The sequence below is a fragment of the Nannospalax galili genome, unplaced genomic scaffold (genome assembly GCF_000622305.1).
Source record: "Nannospalax galili isolate Female #2095 unplaced genomic scaffold, S.galili_v1.0 scaffold945, whole genome shotgun sequence".
Lineage (NCBI taxonomy): Eukaryota > Metazoa > Chordata > Mammalia > Rodentia > Spalacidae > Nannospalax > Nannospalax galili.
The window spans coordinates 1,648,454-1,669,076 of NW_008352650.1; the positions used below are offsets into that span (position 1 = coordinate 1,648,454).

Below are 20,623 nucleotides of genomic sequence, written 5' to 3' on the forward strand. Positions count from 1 at the left end.
AAGGTTGTCTTGGCAAGGAGAGGAGGAAATCTCAGGGTACCCACTGTCTATGAAACACGTTATCTATGTTCATTTAATTATAAAATTAAATTTTAAAGTTTGTACTTTAAATCGTGTGTGTGGTGTATTTGTGGGGCTGGGGAGACATGTGTATGCAGAGGCCAGAGGAGGACAGCAGGTCACTCTCTAGCTTATCCCCTTGACACAGGGTCTCTTGCTGAGCTAGGCTGATGGCCAGCAAGTCCCAGAGAGTCTCCTGTCCACCCTGCATAGTGCCAGGGGTTATAAACATATACATGCAACTCTGCCTGGCTTTTACCTGGGTGTTGGGGACTCGGGTCCTCTGTCTTGCTCAGCAAGCACTATTACCAAACCATGTGCCAAGTTCCTATTTTTAAAAAATTTAAGCCAAAATATTTTAAGACTTTTTTTGGGGGAGGGGTGTCTTTTTGAGACAGGATCTCCCTGTACACTAGCAGACCTGGAACTCACCATGTAGAACAGCCTGTCCTCGATCTCACAGAGATCCGCCTTCCTCTGCCTCCCAAAGGCTGAGATTAAAGGCATGCGCCACCATGCCTAGGGTCAACACATTTTTATAGGGTGTGGAGAGATGGCTCAGTGGTTAAGAGCACTGGTTGCTCTACCTGGTGGCTAGCAACCTCTATAACTCCAGTACCAGGGAATCTGACACCCTTTTCTGGCCTCTGTGGGCACTGCACCCATGGGTGCACTTACACACAGGCAAAACACTCATACCCATTTTAAAAAGATTTGTTTTTATTTATGTGTGCCTCTGTGTGTGGGTATGTGCACGAGTGAAGATGCTCAGAAGAGTTCAGAAGAGGGCGTCCGATCCCCTGAAGCTGGAGTTACACATAGTTGTGAACAGCCTGGCATGGGTGCTGGGAACTGAACTTGGGTCCTCTGGAAGGGCAGCAGGGGCTCTTAAGTACTGAGCCATCTTTCCAGCCCAGTAACTGAGTTTTTCATTCATCCTCAGACCCAATTTGGGGCCTCTGAAAAGCATGATCTAGTGATAGGGGACGTCCTTAACTGGCAACGGGACAACCAGAGGCTGTACCAGTGAACAGCCAGCGTACATCATGATATAATATGAGCCTATTTGCTCTGTCTCTGAGAGCAGGTCTCACCCAGAAGATGGAGCAGCTTCTGAGCAGGAGGAGGAGACACAACAGCACGGCAAAGACGATGAGGTAAGTTCCCTCTGGAAGGTTTATCTGGTCCCCTATTTGTTAGGCGATAAATAGAATTTGCTAGGGCCTGTGGTACCATGATCCTTTGCTCTGGGACAGTCCCTGTTCAGACTCAGAAAACCTCATTTTCCTCCCTGGTTCATGTTGTTCCCTGTTGCTGTGATAAAACACTCTGGTCAAAAACAACTTGGGAAAGAAAAGATTTATTTGGCTTGCACTTGCAGGTCGCAGTCTGTCACTGAGGGACGTCAAGGCAGGAACCTGAAGGCAGGCCCACTCGCCATTCCACTCAGCATTACCTCCAACCAGATAACTCGTTCACAGCCGAGACGTACGACAGAAACCATGCAGGTTGAGGCTCCCACAGGCTCACGTTTGACTAGCTTCTTGCTACAGCCAGGGAACGGCACTGCCCACAGTGGCCTGGGCCCTTGTACATCAATTAACAGTCAAGACCATCCTCCACAGACAGGCCCACAGGCCAGTCTTACCTGGCCAATCCTTAATTGAGACTCCCTCTTCAGATGACTCTAGGCTATGTCAGGTTGACAATTAAAACTAGCTAGGACTGCATTCCAAAGTGTCAGTCATCAGTCGTAAAGGCTGAGTTTATATCCAACTCCTAGACGGCCCAACATTTTCCAGAACTTGGTCCCATAATGAAGCTCACCAACCTGGGAGCAAGTTAAAGCACAAAGTAGTGTCTTGGCAGGGCTCCCAACACCTTTCTCGATTCTTAATCCTTATTTCCTGGGTTCTCCTGCCATTGTGTAACAGGCGTCACCATCATTGGCGGACAATGATCAAGGAACCGGGGAGGTCCGAGGTGCCTCTGAGGATGTTGAAACTGAAGGTGATGGTGGATTTGAAGGGGAAATTGTGGATGATGAGCAAGTTGGGGCTGAAGGAGAATCTGTCCCTGAAGGAGACGAATCTGCTTGGGAAGCCACCTCCCAGGGGGATATTGAATCCTTTGGAGAGGTCACCTCAGAAAGGGAAATCGAATCCTTTGGAGCAATCACCCCTGAACAGGATATTGAATCCTTTGGCGCGATCACCCCTGAACAGGAAACTGACTCCTTTGAAAAAGCCATCCCTGAACAAGAAATTGAAACCAATAGAGATACTGTCTCTGTAGGGAAAATCAAAGCCATTGGAGAGGCTGCCCCTAATGGAGAGGCCGCCCCTGACAGAGAGGCCGCCCCTAATGGAGAGGCCGCCCCTGACAGAGAGGCTGCCCCTGAAGGAGAACATGAATTCACTGGAGAAGCTACCCCTGAAGGAGGAGACGAATTCCCAGGGGAAGAGGAAGCTGAATTCTCTGATGGGATCACCTCTGCTGAGTTCACCTACACAAATATCAGTCCTTGGGAGCTGTCGGCTGAGGAAGCAAGGGCTGCCTCTCTGTATGAGAGAACCATGCCTGCCTCTGCCGAGGTATCCCGGCGTAGCTCGTATGAAGAGGTGAGAACCCAAGAGGACAGAGCGGTGAGTTGCCCCTCTGTTTTACTGCCCATGTGGTTTGTCATCCAATGTGAGGAGCTTAAAGATGCACTGTCACCAAGTATTGCCACCCTTGTTAGGAATGTCTTTGCAAATGCATGTCCCAGAATCTCCATTCAATGCTGAGAGATCCTGAGGTGGGTGACATCTGGCTACCATCCACGCACGCGAGGGCATCCAGGTCCCCGACAAGGTGGCCACAGTCATACGGGTACACATGCTTATTTCATGAAACATGGGTAGCAGTGGAAAGGAATCGAATTTCTCGTTCCTCAAAATTCAAATTAGCCAGACATGGTAGTGTTCACTTGCCACCCCAGTACCTGGGATTCCTTCCTGCTGGGGCAGGAAGATCTTGAACTCCTAGCCAGCTTAGGCTTCATCAAGAGATCTCAATAATCAAATTCACTTACATTTAAATAAGCATGTATTGCTAGTGGCTTACATATTGGAGTTTCGTTTTCTGTTGTTGTTTGTTTGGGGTGGTGCTGGATCTTAAACTTAGGGCAGTGTGCGTGCTAGGCAGTTGCCGCCATGAGCGGTGTTCTCCACTCGTGGCTGACTGGTGGAATATACCAGTATAGTTCTCGATAAAAGCATTGAAAATACTTGCACTTCTACAGTTTTCGTTTTCAAATTTCTAAATTTTTTTGGTTTTGGTTTTTGAGACAGGGTCTCACTGTGTAGCCCAGCCATCCTAGAACTCACTATGTAGACCAGGCTGGCCTCAAAGTCATAGAGCCATCTCTCCAGTCCGCCTACCTCTGCCTTCCAAGTGCTGGGACTAAAAGCATGTGACACTGTGCCTGGCCCTCAATTTTTTTTGATTTATTATTTTTATTTTCTGTGTATGAGTGTATTGCCTGCATGTATGTGAGCGCACCCACGTCGTGCAATGCCACGGAGGTCAGAAGAGGGCTTCGGATTCCCCTGGAACTGGAGTTAAGGACGGTTTGTAGCCACCATCTGGGTGCTGGGAATCGAACCCAAGTCCCTGCAAGAGCAGTCAGTGCTCTTAATGACTGAGCCATCTCTCCAGCCCAAATTTAATTTTTTTTATTTTAAAATAATCACAAACTTACAGAAAAAAATGAAATAGAATGGAAGCACGTGCTATTTTCTTAATCACTGGAGGTAAGTTGTGAATCCAATGTGCTGTAACCTCTGAATGCCTTTAGATGGGTTTCTCACAGGGTGTTGTGTGATGCTATTTCTGGGGAGACCTGAACAAATGTCTACTCAACCCAGATAAGGAACCAACGGGCCAAAATAAAGATTCCACCAAAGTCCAGCTTGTCCAACCAGTGGGTTTATTGGGGTCACTTACAGGAGCATGGGGAGCCAAGGCAGCTGCATCACCAAAAAGCCTGCCCAGCGTGGTGGTGCCCAATGAAAGCTCTGTCCCTGGATGCAGGTGGATCCTGCTTCCTTCCCAGAATCTCCTCTCCCCGGAAAATCTCTACTACTCACATACCTTGGGAAGGGGCCTTGTGAATCTTGTAAGGTTCAGCTTTCCTGAACTGGTAAGTTTTGTTTACTTAATTGATTCTAGGATAGAATGTTTCAATTGGAGGAATTTGTTACCAAAAAAAAAAAAAAAAAAAAAACACAAAACAAAAACAAAACACCACAAAGCTGTGGTACAAGCATTAAAACCTGAACCAAGGAACTGGAGAGATGGCTCAGCAGTTAAGAGCACTGGCTGCTCTTGAAGAGGACCTGGGTTCAATTACCAGCACCCACATGGCAACTAACAGCTGTCCATAACTCCAGTTCCAGGGGATCCAACACCCTCTTCTGACCTCCACAGGCACTTATATGCATGTAGGCAACACACATACACATACACATATACGTAAAAATAAAATTTTAAAGGGCTGAAGAGATGGCTCAGTGGTTAAGAGCACTAGCTGCTCTTGCTGAGGACCCGAGTTCAGTTCCCAGCACCTACATGACAGCTAACAACTGTCCGTAACTCCAGTTGCAGGGGATCTGATGCCTTCTTCTGACCTCCAAGGGTATTGCATGACACGGGTGCACGTACACACATGCAGGCAATACACTCGTACACATAAAATAAACAGAAGGAAGGAAGGGAGGGAGGGAGGAAGGAAATATAAAAATAAATAAGTTAAAAAATAAAACCTAAACTACAGTGGCGAAGTCATTAAAAACAGACGCCAGTGAAATTCTGAACATTTTTAAGAAATAACTTGATGAATGGTATTTCAAAAATCTATAAAAGTAAAGTTATAAATTCCTAAAGCTATTTTTCCTATCAATATTAAATTCAGAAGATATTTTTAAAAACTTGAATGAAAGAAAGAAGAAAAGAAAGAAAGAAAGAAAGAAAGAAATGAAAGAAAAGCTGAATTATACCTCAAGCCAAGAAAGAAAGAAAGAAAGAAAGAAAGAAAGAAAGAAAGAAACCTGAACTAAGGCAGGGGCAGCTCAAGGGTAGAGATCTTGCCCAGCGTGCTGGGTGACACCAGCACCATGGGGAAAGCAAATCAGGCAGTCCCGCCTCCTCCTCCCTTGGAAGTGCTCAGGCCTCATTCAGCTTACCAAATGTCCAAAGGTGACTCTCAGCAGAGATCCCGAGTGGAACCTTGAGCTGTCTTGTCCCTCCTCTTTAGTCTTCCCAGTCTCTCCTGGACCCTTGAGAAGACAGTCCCCTGACTGTTATAGAGTGCCCCTCTATGTGAGTCTTCCAGGCCCTCCCTCAGGAGGAGACTGGGTTGTGGCCCCTGGGCAAAGCTACCAGGTGGTGCTGCACCTGGTGATGCTGGAATATATTCTGCCAGATTTATCTCTGAGTAATTTCTTAGTTTTTCATTTAAAAAAATTGTTTTTATTTCATTTTATTTTATTTTGGGTCTTTTTGAGACAGGGTCTCCCTGTAGCCCCAGCTGTCCTGGAACTCACCATGTAGACCAGGCTGGCCTTGAACTCACAGAGATCCGCCCACCTCTGCCTCCCGAGTGCTGGGACTAAAGGCATGTGCCACCACGCCAGGTGGAAGTGAGTTATTTTAATACATGATGATGTGTGTGTGTGCGCGTGTGCATGTGTGGATGCATGCATGTGTGTGTGCATGTGTATGTCCATGCAGGTGCCCAAAGAGACCAGATGAGGGTGCCAGATCCCCCAGAGCTGGAGTTACAGGTGATTATGAGACACCCAATGTGGGTGCTGGGAATGGAACTCTGGTCCTCTGAAAGAACCGTATAAGCTCTTAATTACTGAGCCATCTCCCCAGACCCCACTTTATCATTTTGTGATGATAGTGTCAATAATTTCCAATTGTTTGTTCCTGGTATGAGCAATTGTTGCCTTTTAAAATATATCATCCTAGCTGGGCGTGGTGGCACACCCCTTTAATCCCAGCAATTTGGAGACAGAGGCAGATGGATCTCTGTGAGTTCAAGGCCAGCCTGGTCTACATAGTGAGTTCCAGGACATCTGGGGCTACAGGGAGACCCTGTCTCAAAAAGACCACAATAAACATGTTCTGCAGTGTCGCCAAGCTCCCTTACTCCTTAGAGGGGCCTGTTTGGAGAATCCATAATCTCGTTCTGAAAGATGATCTGTGCTCTAAGAAAAGCAGCTTGTTTTCCCGTTTCCGTCCTGAGCTGGCTCCCTCCTTTTCTGTTCTTGCTGTTTCTTGTCCCCCACCCCAGGCACATTAGCCAGCCCCGGCATGATGCTGCTGGAGTGAGCGAGCTGTGTCCTCAGTTCCCATAGTTCAGCCTCTCTCTGTGCAAGAGGAAGTTTGCTGTGAGGTGTTGGCATGTGTCACTTACCGGCTCCGAGAAGCTCCATCCCTGGCTTGTTGGGTTCTGTGACATTTTTATTTATCATCAAACAAATCACGTTGGATTTTTCCGGGTTTTCCCTTTTCCTATTGAGAAGATAATTCTGTGTTTTTCTTTTCTAGTTTTTTGATTTGATAGATAACACTGACTCGTGTGTGTGTGTGTGTGTGTGTGTGTGCGTGTGTGTGTGTGTGTGTGTGTGTGTGTGGACTTGTGGCTGCCAGAGGTCAGTGTGAGGTGTCTTCCTCACTAGTTGGTCACCTTGTTTTTTTAAGACAGAGTCTCTCACTGAACCTAGAACTAGCCATCTCCCTGTCCCCTCCCACAGCCTCCACTCCTCCTGAGACCTGCCCCAGGTAGGGCACCCTCCCCAAGGAGCCCAGCAGCCTCATCCCACCTGTGGGCTTTAGGTGTGAATTGTTCTGGAAGGGGAAAGGAGAGGAAAGAGGACAGGATATTCTCTGAACATCCGCCCAGGCTGCAGATGTGTACCGTGTCAGTAGCCCTGCAGGTGGGAGGCATAATTGTCCCCAGTGTGCAGATAAAGAGAATTAAAGGGCTTCCTTGAAAAAGGCCAAGCCACCTTTACGACACACAGCAGCTCTTTGACCTTACCCTAACCCTAACATTAGCCCTAGTCATAAAGCTGACACTAATTGTAGCCTAGGGTAAGGACAGTGCTTCAAAGCCACTGTCCTGAACCCAGAAGTTCCCCACTCTGTAAAAGCAGGAGTTGATAACTTTGGAGAATATCATGATCCATGTTTGATGAACCCCAGTTAAGCTCAGTGATCAAACCCACTGTTAAAGGCTGGAGTGTGGTTCAGTGGTAAAGTGCTTGCCTAGCAAACATGAAGACCTGGGTTCAAACCCCCTGTACCGCAAAAAATAACCATAAAAATGATGAATTTGACATCAAGAACAACAGTTGCGTAGGGCTTCACTGCTGTGTGGGTGACATATAAGTCACTTGTGCTGTTTACCGAATTTCTATCCCTGGGGCAGGTGTCTTGAAAATTCACCGGGAAACAGTTTTCAAAGACAATCAGCCAGGGCCACAGAGATGACTCAGCAGTTAAGAACACTTGCTGTTCTTCCAGAGAACCCCAGTTCCATTCCCAGCATCCACATGGTGGCTAACAACTGTCCAAAACTCCAGTTCCAGAGGATCCAGCACCCTCTTCTGGCCTCAGTGGGCATTGCATGACACAGATGCACCTACATATACACAAGCAAAAACACTCATACACGTAAAATCTTAAAAATTAATAACAAAGACGACCAGCCAGGGGGGTAGAGACGCATCCTGAGAGTCCCCCTTCCCATCTCCCTGCTGGATCTCAGTCTGAGGAGAAGTGAAGGAGGGACTGCTGGGGCGAGCATTGACCCTGTCAACTTCCCATTCAAAGCCCTTGATGGCGCCTTTGCCTCTGAGTCTCCCCTAATGTCCCTCATGGGTCTGGGTGACTCAGAACCAAGTTCTAGAGGCTACTTCATCTGAAGTTCGGTGAGAAAGACAGGACCGAGATGGCTAGCCTTCCACCTGCCTTTGGCCGACTGCAGACACTCCGGTGGGCTTTCTGCCTTGTGCAGTTGCATCTTACCTGCCTCATGGGGCTGTGGAGTGGGCCTGAGATGATGTTTGTATGGTGTTCTCTGCGGTAGGTGTAGCACTATCCAGTCCTTCGCTGGGGCTACATTTACTTCAGCAGCAGCGGTAATGATGGCTCAGAACAGTACGTTCAAAAGCCACATGTCACCAGGCACAATGGTGCATGCCTGTAATCCCAGTCACTCAGGAGGCTGAGGCAGGTGGATTGTGGGTGTCAGGCCAGCCTGGGCTAGAAACCAAAAGGCCAAATGTCCATAGCAAGGGAAGATGTTTAGATGTTTTCTTGCAAGGGTTCCTTGAAGAGAGGTGGTATGAGGGAAGAGGGCAGGAAGCAGCCCTCTGAGGGGTTCTCGGTGGGAGTGCATTGAGCGAAAGCATGCTTCCATGAGGAGTGAGCTCAGGGTGTGCTTGCCAGCCTCTGACAGCATGGCACACACTAGAGGGTCTTCCCAGGTCCACACACACCGGCCATGGGCATTTACACTTAGCTTGAGGCCCAGGAGGGCAAACACCACCCCAGTCCTTAGAACAAGAGCTAGATGTTTTCTACATCAACGATTTGCACAAGTCAGATAATTCTACATCTAGACAACTTTCTATTGCTCTAGCAATGATGTCTAACCCTAAACAAGCACTGACTCAAAATCCAATCACTTTTCAGCTATGACTAAACACAGCCAGCTTTGCTTCACCCCCGTGAGACACCAGACACCGGCTGCTTACAAAGAAGAGGTTTAGCCGGGCGTGGCGCTCGCCTTTAGTCCCAGCACTTGGGAGGCAGAGGCAGGCGGATCTCTGAGTTTGAGGCCAGCCTGGTCTCCATAGCAAATCCAGGCCAGCCGTGGCTACAAGGAGACCCTGTCTTTAAAAGACCAAAGAATGAACAAACAAACAAAGAAGAGGTTTAACTAGGTCAAAGGTTCAGGGGTTGAAAGTACAGACAGCATGGTGCCGGCTCCAGTGAGGGCCCCCTGGACTCTATCACCTCACAGGATGGAAGTCAGCACTGGCTGGATTGAGTGTAGCAGAGGCAGTGGGGAGGGACCAAGCTTGCTCCCCGAACCACAACCTCTCCCTGTTTGCAAGAGAACTACCGCAGCTCACTCTAAGGGTCTTGAACCAGGCCCTGCCCTATAAAGGTTCTGCCAGACCCCAGTGGTACCACCCTGGGAACCAAGTTATCACCAGAACCCCTGCGGGAGGGGACATAATTAAACCCTGTCCAAGCCACCGAAGCCCTCACTGATTTATTTGTTCCTCTTGTTCTTACCTTAGCAAACACGCCCAGGTCCACATCAGAAGGTCTTTCCTATGGGGGCGCGACATCGCTTCAGACTGAGCCTTGTGGGCAGCCTGGGGTCCTCGGAGATGGAAGATTTCCACCTGGACTCAGAGGAGGCCTCTGAGCAAGAATCAGGTACCAGTGCACCTGTCAGGGTTGTCCTGGCAACAGATAAGCCAGCATACCACCCCTTTCCTGCAGCTGAGGTTGCCAGTCTACACGCATCACCTTGCCTCCTGTGGGAGCTGGCAGGCTAAAGATAAACATATTTTCAGCAGAGATGGATAGCTTTTATCAAGCATTTACTGTGCTGAGTCCTCACACAAACACAATGATGTAGAAACCACGCGCCACTGTGTAGATGGGGACCCTGAGAACCATTCTGTAACTTATCCCGGTGAGCTGAAGAGAGGGACTTAATCTAGAGCCAGTGACATCTCAGCCCGCAGAGCCCGGACTGACCCCCAGCTGCCTCCTGGTCTCAGGGAACAGAACCCTGAGATAGCTTCCCACCCATGTGCCTCTGTCTGAGTAAGTGTGAAAAGCCAGCCAGGTGCACACCGTGTCCTCGCCTGCCTGTGGCATCCTGGCACTATGTACATGGGGAGCAGATTGGGAGAGTGCTTATTCCCTAGATACAAACACGTGAGTGGTCCAGCCCACAAAGCTGCACATTTATCCATAAGGACCATGAAAGCAGGGCAGGTCTAGCTTGTAGAAAATGGGGATGCAGCCGGGTATGGTGGTGCACACCTGCAGTCACCCCAGCACTCAGGAGGCAGAGGCAGGTGGATCTCTGTGAGTTCAAGGCCAGCCTGGTCTACATAGTGAGTTCCAGGACAGCTCGGGGACTACAGGGAGACCCTGTCTCAAAAAAACCAAAAAAAAAAAAAAAAATGGGGCTGCAGCTCATTGGTAGTATTTGCTTGGCACACATGAGACCTAGTCCACAAAAAAATGGATATGAGGCTGCACCTAAAGTCCCAGCAGCTTGAAGTCTGAGGCAGGAGGATCCCTGAGCCGTGGAGCTTTAGACCAACCTGGTCAGCATAGCAAGACCCCATTTCAGGAAAAAAAAATAATAATCACAAACAAACAAAAGACCAGGGACCACTCCAGCACACATGGATGGAAAAGCCACGAATTCTGTGTATTCATAATTTCATTTCTGGCGCTGAAGATACGGCTCAGCAGTTAGGAGCACCTACTCATGTTCCAGGGGACCCAAGTTCAGTTCCCGGTGCACAGGTCAGGTGGCTCACCACTACCTATAACTCCAGTTCCAAGGGATCCAAAGCCCTTTTTAGAATGTGGCTCTGTCTGTGCAATGTGCTGAGTTAATGGCTGGTTGACACTGTAGGTTGGTCCTGAGTCCTCACCCCGGGACACCTCTCCTTTCCCGTCTTCATCATGTCTTCTGAGGGTGGGACCAGCCTTGATGCCCGCCCCCACCCCCAGAATTTCATCCTTAAGGCTTCTGTGACATTTGCTATCTCTCCCCCATGGGTCCTCGCAGAGCAGATCCCAGCCCACCCGCAGGAGGAAACCTGCCGGCAGTTCCCAGACCAGATTCAGCCCCATGGCCCTGATGAACAGGCCCTGGTGGAGAGGGTGGTGCCTGAAGGGAGCAACGAGGCGGAGGAAGAGGGAGCCCAACTGGTGGTTCTGGACCCCGACCACGTAAGAAACCATCTTTGGGTTTTGCTTTCACCCTACACAGGTGAAGTTTGACTTGGGCCCTTTTTTTCCTCGGACCAACCACCCAGTGCTGCCTGGGGCCTCAGGGCATGTTAGGCCTCCTACTTTATAGAATGTGTTCTTTAAAGGCTCGTATTCCCAAAGTATATGTTTCCTGACCCCTACTGGCACGTGGGGCCTGACCGTTCTTCGTGGAGGGGTCTGGATCCCATAGGACATTGAGCTCACTCCCTGGCCTCCACCCGCTTCCGACTCACACTTTCCCCTCCCCTGTGTCCTGACAACCAAAAATGTGTCCAGACTTGGTAGACAGTGGGAGGGTGCTCAGGGGGCAGAGTCACTCCCACTGAGAGTCACTGCCTTAACTGTGCCGTCCTCCCAGCCCCTCTACACAAGAGAAAGGCAAATTTAATTTGAATAACCCATTTGGAAAGCTGAGACACTCAGGGAGCACACAGGAAACTCAGGTGTACCAGGAAAATCCTCAGCACTCACTCGACACTGGCACCCTACCTGACGCTTGTGACCTCCCAAGGGCCCCTGGTAAATCTAGACTGACACCCCCCGCCCCCAGCAGCCCACTATCCCTCGGCCAAAACTGTCGTATCTGGGATGGGCCATAAGGTGCCTTGAACCTGTGGATTCCTGAGAAACGGTAGCAATTGGGGATCCTCGATGTTCACCTTCTGCATCCCATCCCCACACACAGAGGAAGAGACACCGGAGCTGAGCCTAGGGCTCGACCCTAGACCGAGCCCTGTGTAGAACGATAGAGTGACATAGTGTTTTCTGTTGTCTTAGCCCCTGATGATCAGATTCCAGGCGGCCCTAAAGAGCTACCTCAACCGGCAGGTGGACAAGCTGAGGCTGGAAATTCAAGAGCTGGTGCGTAAGGGTTGCAAGGTCTTCCACCCAGTCTGTGTGCCCACAGATCTTTCATGACCCTCTTCCTCTCTCTGGGACAGGATGTAGCCACCAAGCAAACCCGAGTCCGGCGGCAGGAGCTGGGTGTGACTCTTTATGGGGTCCAGCAGCGCCTGGCCCGCCTGCAGATGCAACTGGAGCAGAGCCATGACCGCCACTCCATCGCCGCCTGTGAGAGGAGGCGGAAGGAGGAGGAGCTGCAGAGCGCCCGTGTGCTCTACGACAAGACCTGTGCTACAGCCAACGAGGAACGCAGAAAGCGTGAGGTTCCCATGAACCCGTCGATCCCGGGCCATCCCTTCCATGGGTATCCCCAAGTGTGTGTCCCTCTGTCATGGAGGGATGCCGGCAAGCCAGTCGTGTCCAAGAAGGGTTCCTGTCTTTTTTAGGCAAGGAAGGGCCCATCCGTCCCTTAAAAGGCGTCTCACTGGCAACAGTAGCAAAGGCCCAAATCAACCACACTCAGGTGTAGAGACTCCAAACCAGATGCAGGGAGGGACTGTAGAGGTCCAAAGGTGATTGCAGAGGCTGCAGTCAGGTGGGTGGGGCCCAGAGAGGGGAGAGGCCAGTTGTGGCAGCCAAGCGGAGACCAGGGAGCTTTGGGTCAGGTGAGATGGGCAGTATTCCCCTAAAGCCACTTTCCTCAAACTGAGCTGAGGGCAGAGGAGGCGCGGACTGCGAGCAGTGGCTCCCTCACCTGGTCCCTACGCATTCCGTGTACATTTTGATGTTTTCAACCAACTTCCTTTGTCGATGGTATTACTAACATGATAGGGAAATGTAAAAATCACCTGGAGGAAGACAGAATGGCATGTCTGTCTGTCTCTCTGTGTTGGGAAGACTTACTTCAAACCCTGAGCTGAAGTTTCTGGGCTTTTCTGTCTGGTACAGCTATAACAGAATCCTGTTAGGCCATTGACAGAAAGATCAGGAAAAAAAATTTTTTTTGAGTCAGGGTCTCATGTGGCCCAAAGTGGCCTTGAACTTCATTCCGATCCTCCTGCTGCCTGAGGTGACATGCATGTGCCATCACACCTGGTTTATTCGGTACTGGGGATCAAACCCAGGCCTTCAAGCATGCTAGGCAAGCACTCTATCCACGCTCTGGCCCATGACGCTGCAGGCCAGGAAGTCTAAGACAAAGGGGCCAACATCTGTCCAGTGATGCACCATCCCATGGCTAAGGGGAGGGGGAAGGGCAGAAGGAGAGAGAGAACTCCGGGCTTCTTCCCTCAGCAGCCAGGGTGGAGTCTGGTGACCACAGCACTTCCCATTAGCTCCCAGCTCCCAGCACTGCTGTATTGGGGGCCAAGTTTCCAGTCATTGCTTTTTAAGAGGACGCATTCAACTCAGAGCGTTATCAAGACCCTCTCCCTACTTACCTCCAAATTAAGAGAAAGGAACAAAGTCGGACCACAGCCTTGACATTGACACTGAACAGCCCCATTTTCCAGATATGATAGAATTCAGACACGCTGAAGGCAGACACACGCTGCCTGCCCAGCCCAGTCACATGTTCAGGGAGGCCTGGACACAAGACCCCGCAGCCATGGACAGGAAGGAGCATCAATCGTGCTGCATGGCTTCACTCTGCTGCAGCTCACAGAGTGGGTGGGCTTCTGGAAGGAGCCAAGCAACTCTGTAGGCCCTGTGTGATCAGAAGATGTCGGGAGTGGCAGTCATCCAGCCAGGTGAGGATGGCACCCAGGACCAGGCCCCGAGTCACAGCACTGGCACACGTCTAAGGGATTTTCTTGATCAGATTATTTGAAGTCGGAAGACCCACACTAAGTGTGCGTGATACCTTCTGGTCGCAGCCCAGATTAAAGGATGTGGCAGAAGGAAACTTGATTTGAGACTGCTGAGACATCCAGCCTTGTGGATTGAGCAACGACCAGATTCTCAGCCTCTCCACTGTGAGACAGCCATTGTTGGACTACCCTGACCCGTATCCTGTATGCCAATCTAGTCACTCATCATTTAATATATATCTAATTTAATGTATATTCATTTACGGGTTCTGTTCTGTTCCTCCAGAGAACCCTGACTAAAACAGATGGCTACTTTACCTTACAGAGAAAAAGGTACAACTTGGATCTAAGAAAATTGGAAAAGTGTGAGACGTGTACGTAAGGTGCTCTTTGATCTAATGGTGATGGTGATCTGTCTCAGCTCGGAATGACAGAGAGGCAGGGGAGGACTTTAACAGACTTGGTTACGCAGAAGCATAAAATAGACAATACGGGTTGGTGGGGAGGGATGAAGCATCTGGAATATCATCCACGCATGTCTTCGACATCTGCCACAACCAGGACCTGGCCCCGCTCCTGCCACGGTTCAGCTCCCAGCTCTGCAGCTCAGACATCTGTATGGCGGTCCAGGTCTTCGCCCAGATCCCCAAGTCATATCCATGACGTCGGGCATGGGAGACGGTTCTTGTGGCGTTCTAGGGAAAACCTGTGCCCATGCTCATCCAGTTGTTGATGAAATCTGGTACCCCATGGTCCTTGCTGCTAATAAGGCTACATGCTCTGCTCCGGAAGGTCACCCGCGTTCTCCACCTAGCCTCACCCTCAAGCCAGGAAGGAAAGAACCCTTCCTGTCAAATCCCACCCCTTCCACCCTTGGACTCCTCCCTCTCGGCTGCCATCTGGCAGAAGCCCTCTGCCCTCGGAGGGCTCCCTGCTGGGCTAGGCCACCCCATAATCTCCCTTTTTGATGTATAATATGACCACAGAGTAACACCACCGAGGGGCAGAGCCAGGGGAGCCATTGCAAAAATTCTGTCGGTCATGCGTTTATTACACAAGGAGCTCTCAGGTGCTGACAGGAGAACGGCGGAGGAGACAAGCCGGCCATCCTGAGGAGAAACAGTGAAACCGATTTACGCTTACTAACAGCCGAAGGGATGGAAACTTAGAAGAACAATTGAAATATTGACATTCATTTACTCAGCTGGAAGAGTGTTGACCACAGCACGCTCAGGAAGTGTGTAACGCACACTCAGGTGGACGGGAGAAGTAGCTGCTACACGAAGTTCTAAGGACCAGGTTGCCGGTCAACAGATAACTCACAGTTCTGACAGGACTAAGGCCCCTCTCCGATGGTGGGTGGAGTTTTCTCCCTGTATTCCTGCAAGGTCCTTCCCTTGTGTCCTGATCTCCCTCATAAGGACACCAGTCAGACTGGATTAGGGCTACCACAGTGACCACATTGAATCTTAATCGCCACTCTGAAGACCTTGTGCCCAGATGCAGCCACATACCAAGATGCTATGGGGTAGGAGTGTCAGCGCATGGATTTGGGTGGCAGAGGTCAGACCATAATGGAGGATCAATTGGTCTGTCCCCTTGCAGAGCAATCAGGCAACACCTGTCCCAGATCGATCAAGCCCATGCTTCCTCTACCATTTTCACTGAGAGGAAGGAGCCCATGAGTGTCAAAACAGGCAAAGTCACGGCCCTGGAAGCAGCCCAAAACAATCTGACAGAAGAGGTGAGGGAGAATGGAACTCCACGGGCTTTGAGCCCCTCATTGGACCTAGGCACATGTATTAGAGGAATGGGGAACCAAAGGAATACTTAAAGACATCATATGTGAGAAGCTGCACACAGTGTGGACAACCGCAACCCCATGTGTCCAAAAAGCACAACAAACCCTGAGCCCGAATGCATGAGGGAAACAGCACCAAGCATAAAGCAAGCAAGTGACTAAAACCCTCAACAGGGGAACTCCCAGCAGCCACCAGAGGAGGAAAGTCACACTGTGCACAGAGGGGCCAGGACACACCTCAAACCAGCCTCCAACTTCTGTTCTTCCTGGGAAGCCTTACCACAGGAGCCAGAGTTCTCTAGCCCCAAAAGATTCTCCTTGATGTTGTGTTCTAAGACTTTGTGGCTTCTTTTCATGTCTAAGCAATGTCCTTGTGTTAGTCACTTTTCTGTTCTGTGATAGAAACACTGACCAAACCAACCTATAGAAGGAAGACTTTATTTGAGCTTACGGCTCCAGGGGAGTTACAGTCCATCATGGTGGGGAGGCTTGGTGGCAGGAAGTAGCTGGAGGAGTGGAAGCTAAGCTCTCATATCATCACACAGGCACAAGAAGCAAGAGCAAGCTACTGGAGATAAGGCAAGACTTAAGAACTCTAAGCCCACCCCCAGTGACGTGCTTCCTCCAGCATAGACACACCTTCTAAGACCTCCCAAAACAGCGCTACCAACTGGGGACAAAATGTCCAAATACTTGGAGCCTATGGGGGACATTCTCATTCAAACCATCACAATCCTTCAAGCACACCTGACCCCAATACAGTCTTCACCCAACAGCTTTCTGACCTGTATCTCAGCCTTTGGCATAGCTCCATCCTTTGAACAAGGAAGATTCTGTGCCAGTGTACAGACAAATCTGCCTACCTATCTGTCTTTATGTATTTTTGCAATACTGTGGGGTGCAACCCAGGGCCACACCCATGCCAGCAGGTACTCACCACTGAGCTGCACCCCGCAGCCAGAGCAAACTACTGTTGGCTGGGGCATAGCTTCCTTAACACGTTGTCGTTCTAGCCTCATGGCAGTCCCCTGTGAGCTTTGTTAAATGAAATCCATTCCTCAAGGACAAAAGCCCCTTGTGGAACTCTAAATTGCAGTACCCATCCTCTTGCTCGCTGAATCGCCCTGGGCCTGTCTGGACAGGGCTTTCTGTGGAACTCAGCTGGCCCCTGTGCTCCGGGTTCCTCCTGGGAGTCTTCAGGCTTTGCTTAAGATGCCTCACTTTTAACTGGTAAAAATAGGTATAATCCAGCACCATTCTGAATATCCTAAGGCCACAGAGAGGGTCCCTAATATGTGGAGGAGGAAGAGTAGCATGTAGTGATTTGTGGGTGTGGAACATACCTCTACAAGATAGTTAGATAGATATACGCTTTTTAGAATATTGTTTTTATTTTATGTGTATGAATTTATTGTCTGCATTATGTAAGTTGTTGCACCAAATTCTCCCCTGGGAAACCCGCACACACGCACTCTGGGATCCTGGGGCCACGTGGTCCTCACGCTGACCAACAAAACACACACTGTGCATTCCATTTTGGGTTTTGGATGAAGTTTATAAAGTCTGAAAAAAAATTCACTTACAAGGGCATACACCCATGGATTCTTTCCCCACATCTCAGCGAAGCTTCTGAGGTCCCAGCCGCCAGGCCCTGCATCACCAACGCTGCTCAGTGCTTCCTTAGATCCTCCCCTCATGCAAACGAAGCCGACTGACTGGATGGGAGAGGGGACTGTCTCTAGTACCCTCAGAGGACACATCTACCCATGTCATGAAGTGCCTGCAGATGTCAGAAGAGGGTGTCCAATCCACTGGAACTGGAGTTATAGATGGTTGTTAGCTGCCATGTGGGTGCTGGGAATTGAACCCAGGTCCTCTTCAAGAGCAGCCAGTGCCTTTAACCACTGAGCCATCTCTCCAGCCCATATATACTTCTTTTCGAGGCATGATCTCACTAGATTGCTCAGACTGGCCTTGAACTCATGATCCTCCTGCCTCTGCTTCCCAAGTGCTGGGATTACAGACCTGCACCACCATGCCTGGGTATTGTATGTATTAAGATGCCTCACTTTTAACTGGTAAGAAACCTGTGATGGGTATGAAGCCTTATAATCCAGCACCATTATGGATATCCTTTTCTCCCTCTGATTATTGTGTAAACTCTCTGGCAGCAGTCCAGGGCCTGAGAAGATGGATGACTCGGTGGTTAAAGTGCTTTCTCAGCTTAAGGACCTGAGTTTGGATGCTCAGCGCACATTTAAAGAGCTGGGTGCAGTGCGGCACATTTGTGATCCTGGCACTGGGAGGCAGGGACAGGAGGAGCCTGAGGGCTTGCTGCATCTATTCTCATCAAATCCGTCAGCTCCAGCTTCAGTAAAAAAAACTTGTCTCAAAAAAAAAAAAAAAAAGAGGTAGAGGCCAAGCATGGTGGCACACCCCTTTAATTCCAGCACTCAGGAAGCAGAGGCAGGTGGAGCTCTCTGAGTTTGAGGCCAGCCTCGTGTATATAGCAAGTTCCAGGCTAGCAAGGGCTACATAGTGAGACCCTGTCTCAAAAGACAAAAAAAAAGAGGGGGCAGGGGAGATGGAAAGTGATAGAAGAGAGTGTCTGAGTCAGCCTCTGGCCTCTACAGAGGACACAGTGGTACACACACACGCAGTCACCAATCTAGGTGTAGTAGCAGATGCCTGTAATCTTAGACTCAGGAGGTGAGAATAGTAGAGTCACTATTTAGAGGCCAGCCTGGGCTACAGAGAAAGACCCTGTGGCAAAAACAAAGAAAAAGACTTAATCTCCCTATCCCCCTAATGAAGGTGGGAAGGCATGTGGTAGGGTACAGCCTCACTCCTGGTTCCAGGCCCAGGATACCACATGGGCAGTGCTGAGCAGCCTCCCTCTCCACAGTGGCAGCCCTGCAGACCGAGATGGAGAGCCTGGCTCTACACCTCTTCTACATGCAGAACATAGACCAGGACGTGCAAGACGACATCCAGGTGATGAAGCAGGTAGTGAATAAGGCTGAGAAGGAGAGGACTCGTGCAGAGATCGAGAAGAAAAAGCAGGTATTCTTGCAACCTGATAAACAGTTTTAGTTACGTGTATTTCTGTGCATGTGTGTGCATACGTGTGTGTGTGTGTGTGTGTGCGTGTGCACGTGCGCTTGCGAACTTGGATGCCTGCAAAGGCCAGAAGAGGGTGTCAGATCCATGGAGCTGGAATCAGGTGGCTATGAGCCGCCCCATGTAGGTGCTGGGAACCAAATCCTCTGGGAGACAGCAAGTGTGCTCAACCTCGGAGCCATCCTGCCAGCCCCTGATTCATGCTTAACTATCACAGAATCTTTGGTTTTCCAAAAAGGCACTTGCCACTCGGTGGGGAATTGTCCTCAGGGGTGGACAGGTCCTTACCGTCCCTCTCTTTTTCCCAGGACCTGTTCGTGGACCAACTTACTGCTCGGGCCCACCAGCTAGAAGAAAACATCTCTCTGTTTGAGGCTCAGTACCTGTCTCAAGCTGAGGAAACCCGGATTCTGAGGAAAGCAGTGAGTGAGGTAAGAGCCCTCACTGCAGCCAGGAGCCCCTGGTTACCCAACACCTGGGCTGGCAGTCTCATCTGGTTAGCACCAGTGTGTCGGCAGGGAACGACTGCCACCAGCCATGTGCATAGCTGGTCAGCAAAGCAGCTTGTAGCTCAAAGCCAGGCTTTGCATCTCTGCATGTCTCCAGCATCTGAGAATACCTGACCACCTCCACAGGGCCTAAGAGATACTAGCAGGTTGATCACCAGCGAGTGGGCAGCTGACTCCGCCTACCAGGAAGTCAGAAATCGCCTCCCTTCCCTGCACTTGTATCAGCAAGTTCCGTGGCCAACCCTGTCCCCTTCCTTAGAGGACTGAGTCTTGCTGACATTCTCAGCACTGTGGGCAGCATTGTCCCGGGCAGTGCCTGCTTCCGGGCTCTGTGTGGAAGTGACGATGGAGAAGCCACTCCTTGTGGCGCCCGACTCAGTTCCCTGGGGGCCACACTGGGAGCCAGAGCTGCTGTGGCTGAGTCCATCTCAACCACTGTGTCCTGGGATCAGAAAGAGGAGCAGCACTCCATGTAGGAATCACCAAATGAAGAGCTGCCTGGCCCCAGGAGGGAGCAGGAGAGGGCACTAGCTGTGGTAGCCCTCCTCTCCTCTCCTGCCTGGGAGCCTAATGTTCCCAGCGTGTGTGTTCCAAACCAAATCTCTGAGCAGAACCCACCAAGTTTTCATCAGCAAAGTCATTCTTGAAAAGTATATCAGGGATGTCGAAGAACTGTTTTGAAAGGGAAGACTCCATGGGGCTGGAGAGATGGCTCAGTGGTTAAGAACACCGGTTGTTCTTGCAGAAGACCCGGGTTCGTATCCCAGTGCCCACACAGCAGCTAACAACTGTCCGTAACTCCAGTTCCAGGGGATCCAACAGCCTCTTCTGTCCTCTGCGGGCACTGCACGAGACAGGTGCACTTACCTACATGCAGGCAATACACACATACACATAAAATTTTTTTTAAATTAAATTTAAAAAAGAAAGAAAAGAAAGAAAGTGAGAGAAAGAGAAGAAAGGGAAGACTCCAGCTGTCCCAATTTACCAGACTGAAAACTTTCCAAGACCACTAGCTTTCCAGAGAGGCCCCGGCAGACCGGCATGGGGGTCATCCATACACCACAAAGCCCTAGATGCTGCTGCTGGGCCTAAGAATAGACAGGCAAGCCACTGGCACCCACAGAGAGCACCAAACCAGCCCAGTCTACATGAAAATTTAGCATATTATAAATTAATTGAGAAAGACTGGACTTACGTATTCAGTACCGGACTTACGTGTTCAGTGGTATTGGGACCCTTAGTCAACCACCTGACAAAAAGATTAAACCTTTTCTTCATATTAAGTATTAAAATAAATTCCAGATGAAATCAAGTATTTATTTAAAGGTAGCAGCAGTCGGGTTTGGGGGTTACCAGAAGAAACAGGGGAAAACATGTACGCAGTCCTT

The 20,623-nt window shown here is 49.9% G+C and overlaps 1 protein-coding gene across 1 annotated transcript in view; it reads left to right on the forward strand.

The window, feature by feature from the left end:
• Ccdc40 (coiled-coil domain containing 40) overlaps positions 1-20,623 on the forward strand; it is a gene marked incomplete at its 3' end in the record, with an annotated part of 41,298 nt that overhangs the window by 3,339 nt on the left and 17,336 nt on the right. The window contains exons 2-9 of the mRNA XM_029554354.1: positions 1,148-1,217; positions 1,995-2,705; positions 9,423-9,564; positions 10,946-11,109; positions 11,929-12,012; positions 12,093-12,312; positions 18,509-18,666; positions 19,032-19,154. Of these exons, the coding sequence (XP_029410214.1) occupies positions 1,148-1,217; positions 1,995-2,705; positions 9,423-9,564; positions 10,946-11,109; positions 11,929-12,012; positions 12,093-12,312; positions 18,509-18,666; positions 19,032-19,154 (1,672 nt within the window). The remainder of the gene's footprint in view (positions 1-1,147; positions 1,218-1,994; positions 2,706-9,422; positions 9,565-10,945; positions 11,110-11,928; positions 12,013-12,092; positions 12,313-18,508; positions 18,667-19,031; positions 19,155-20,623) is intronic.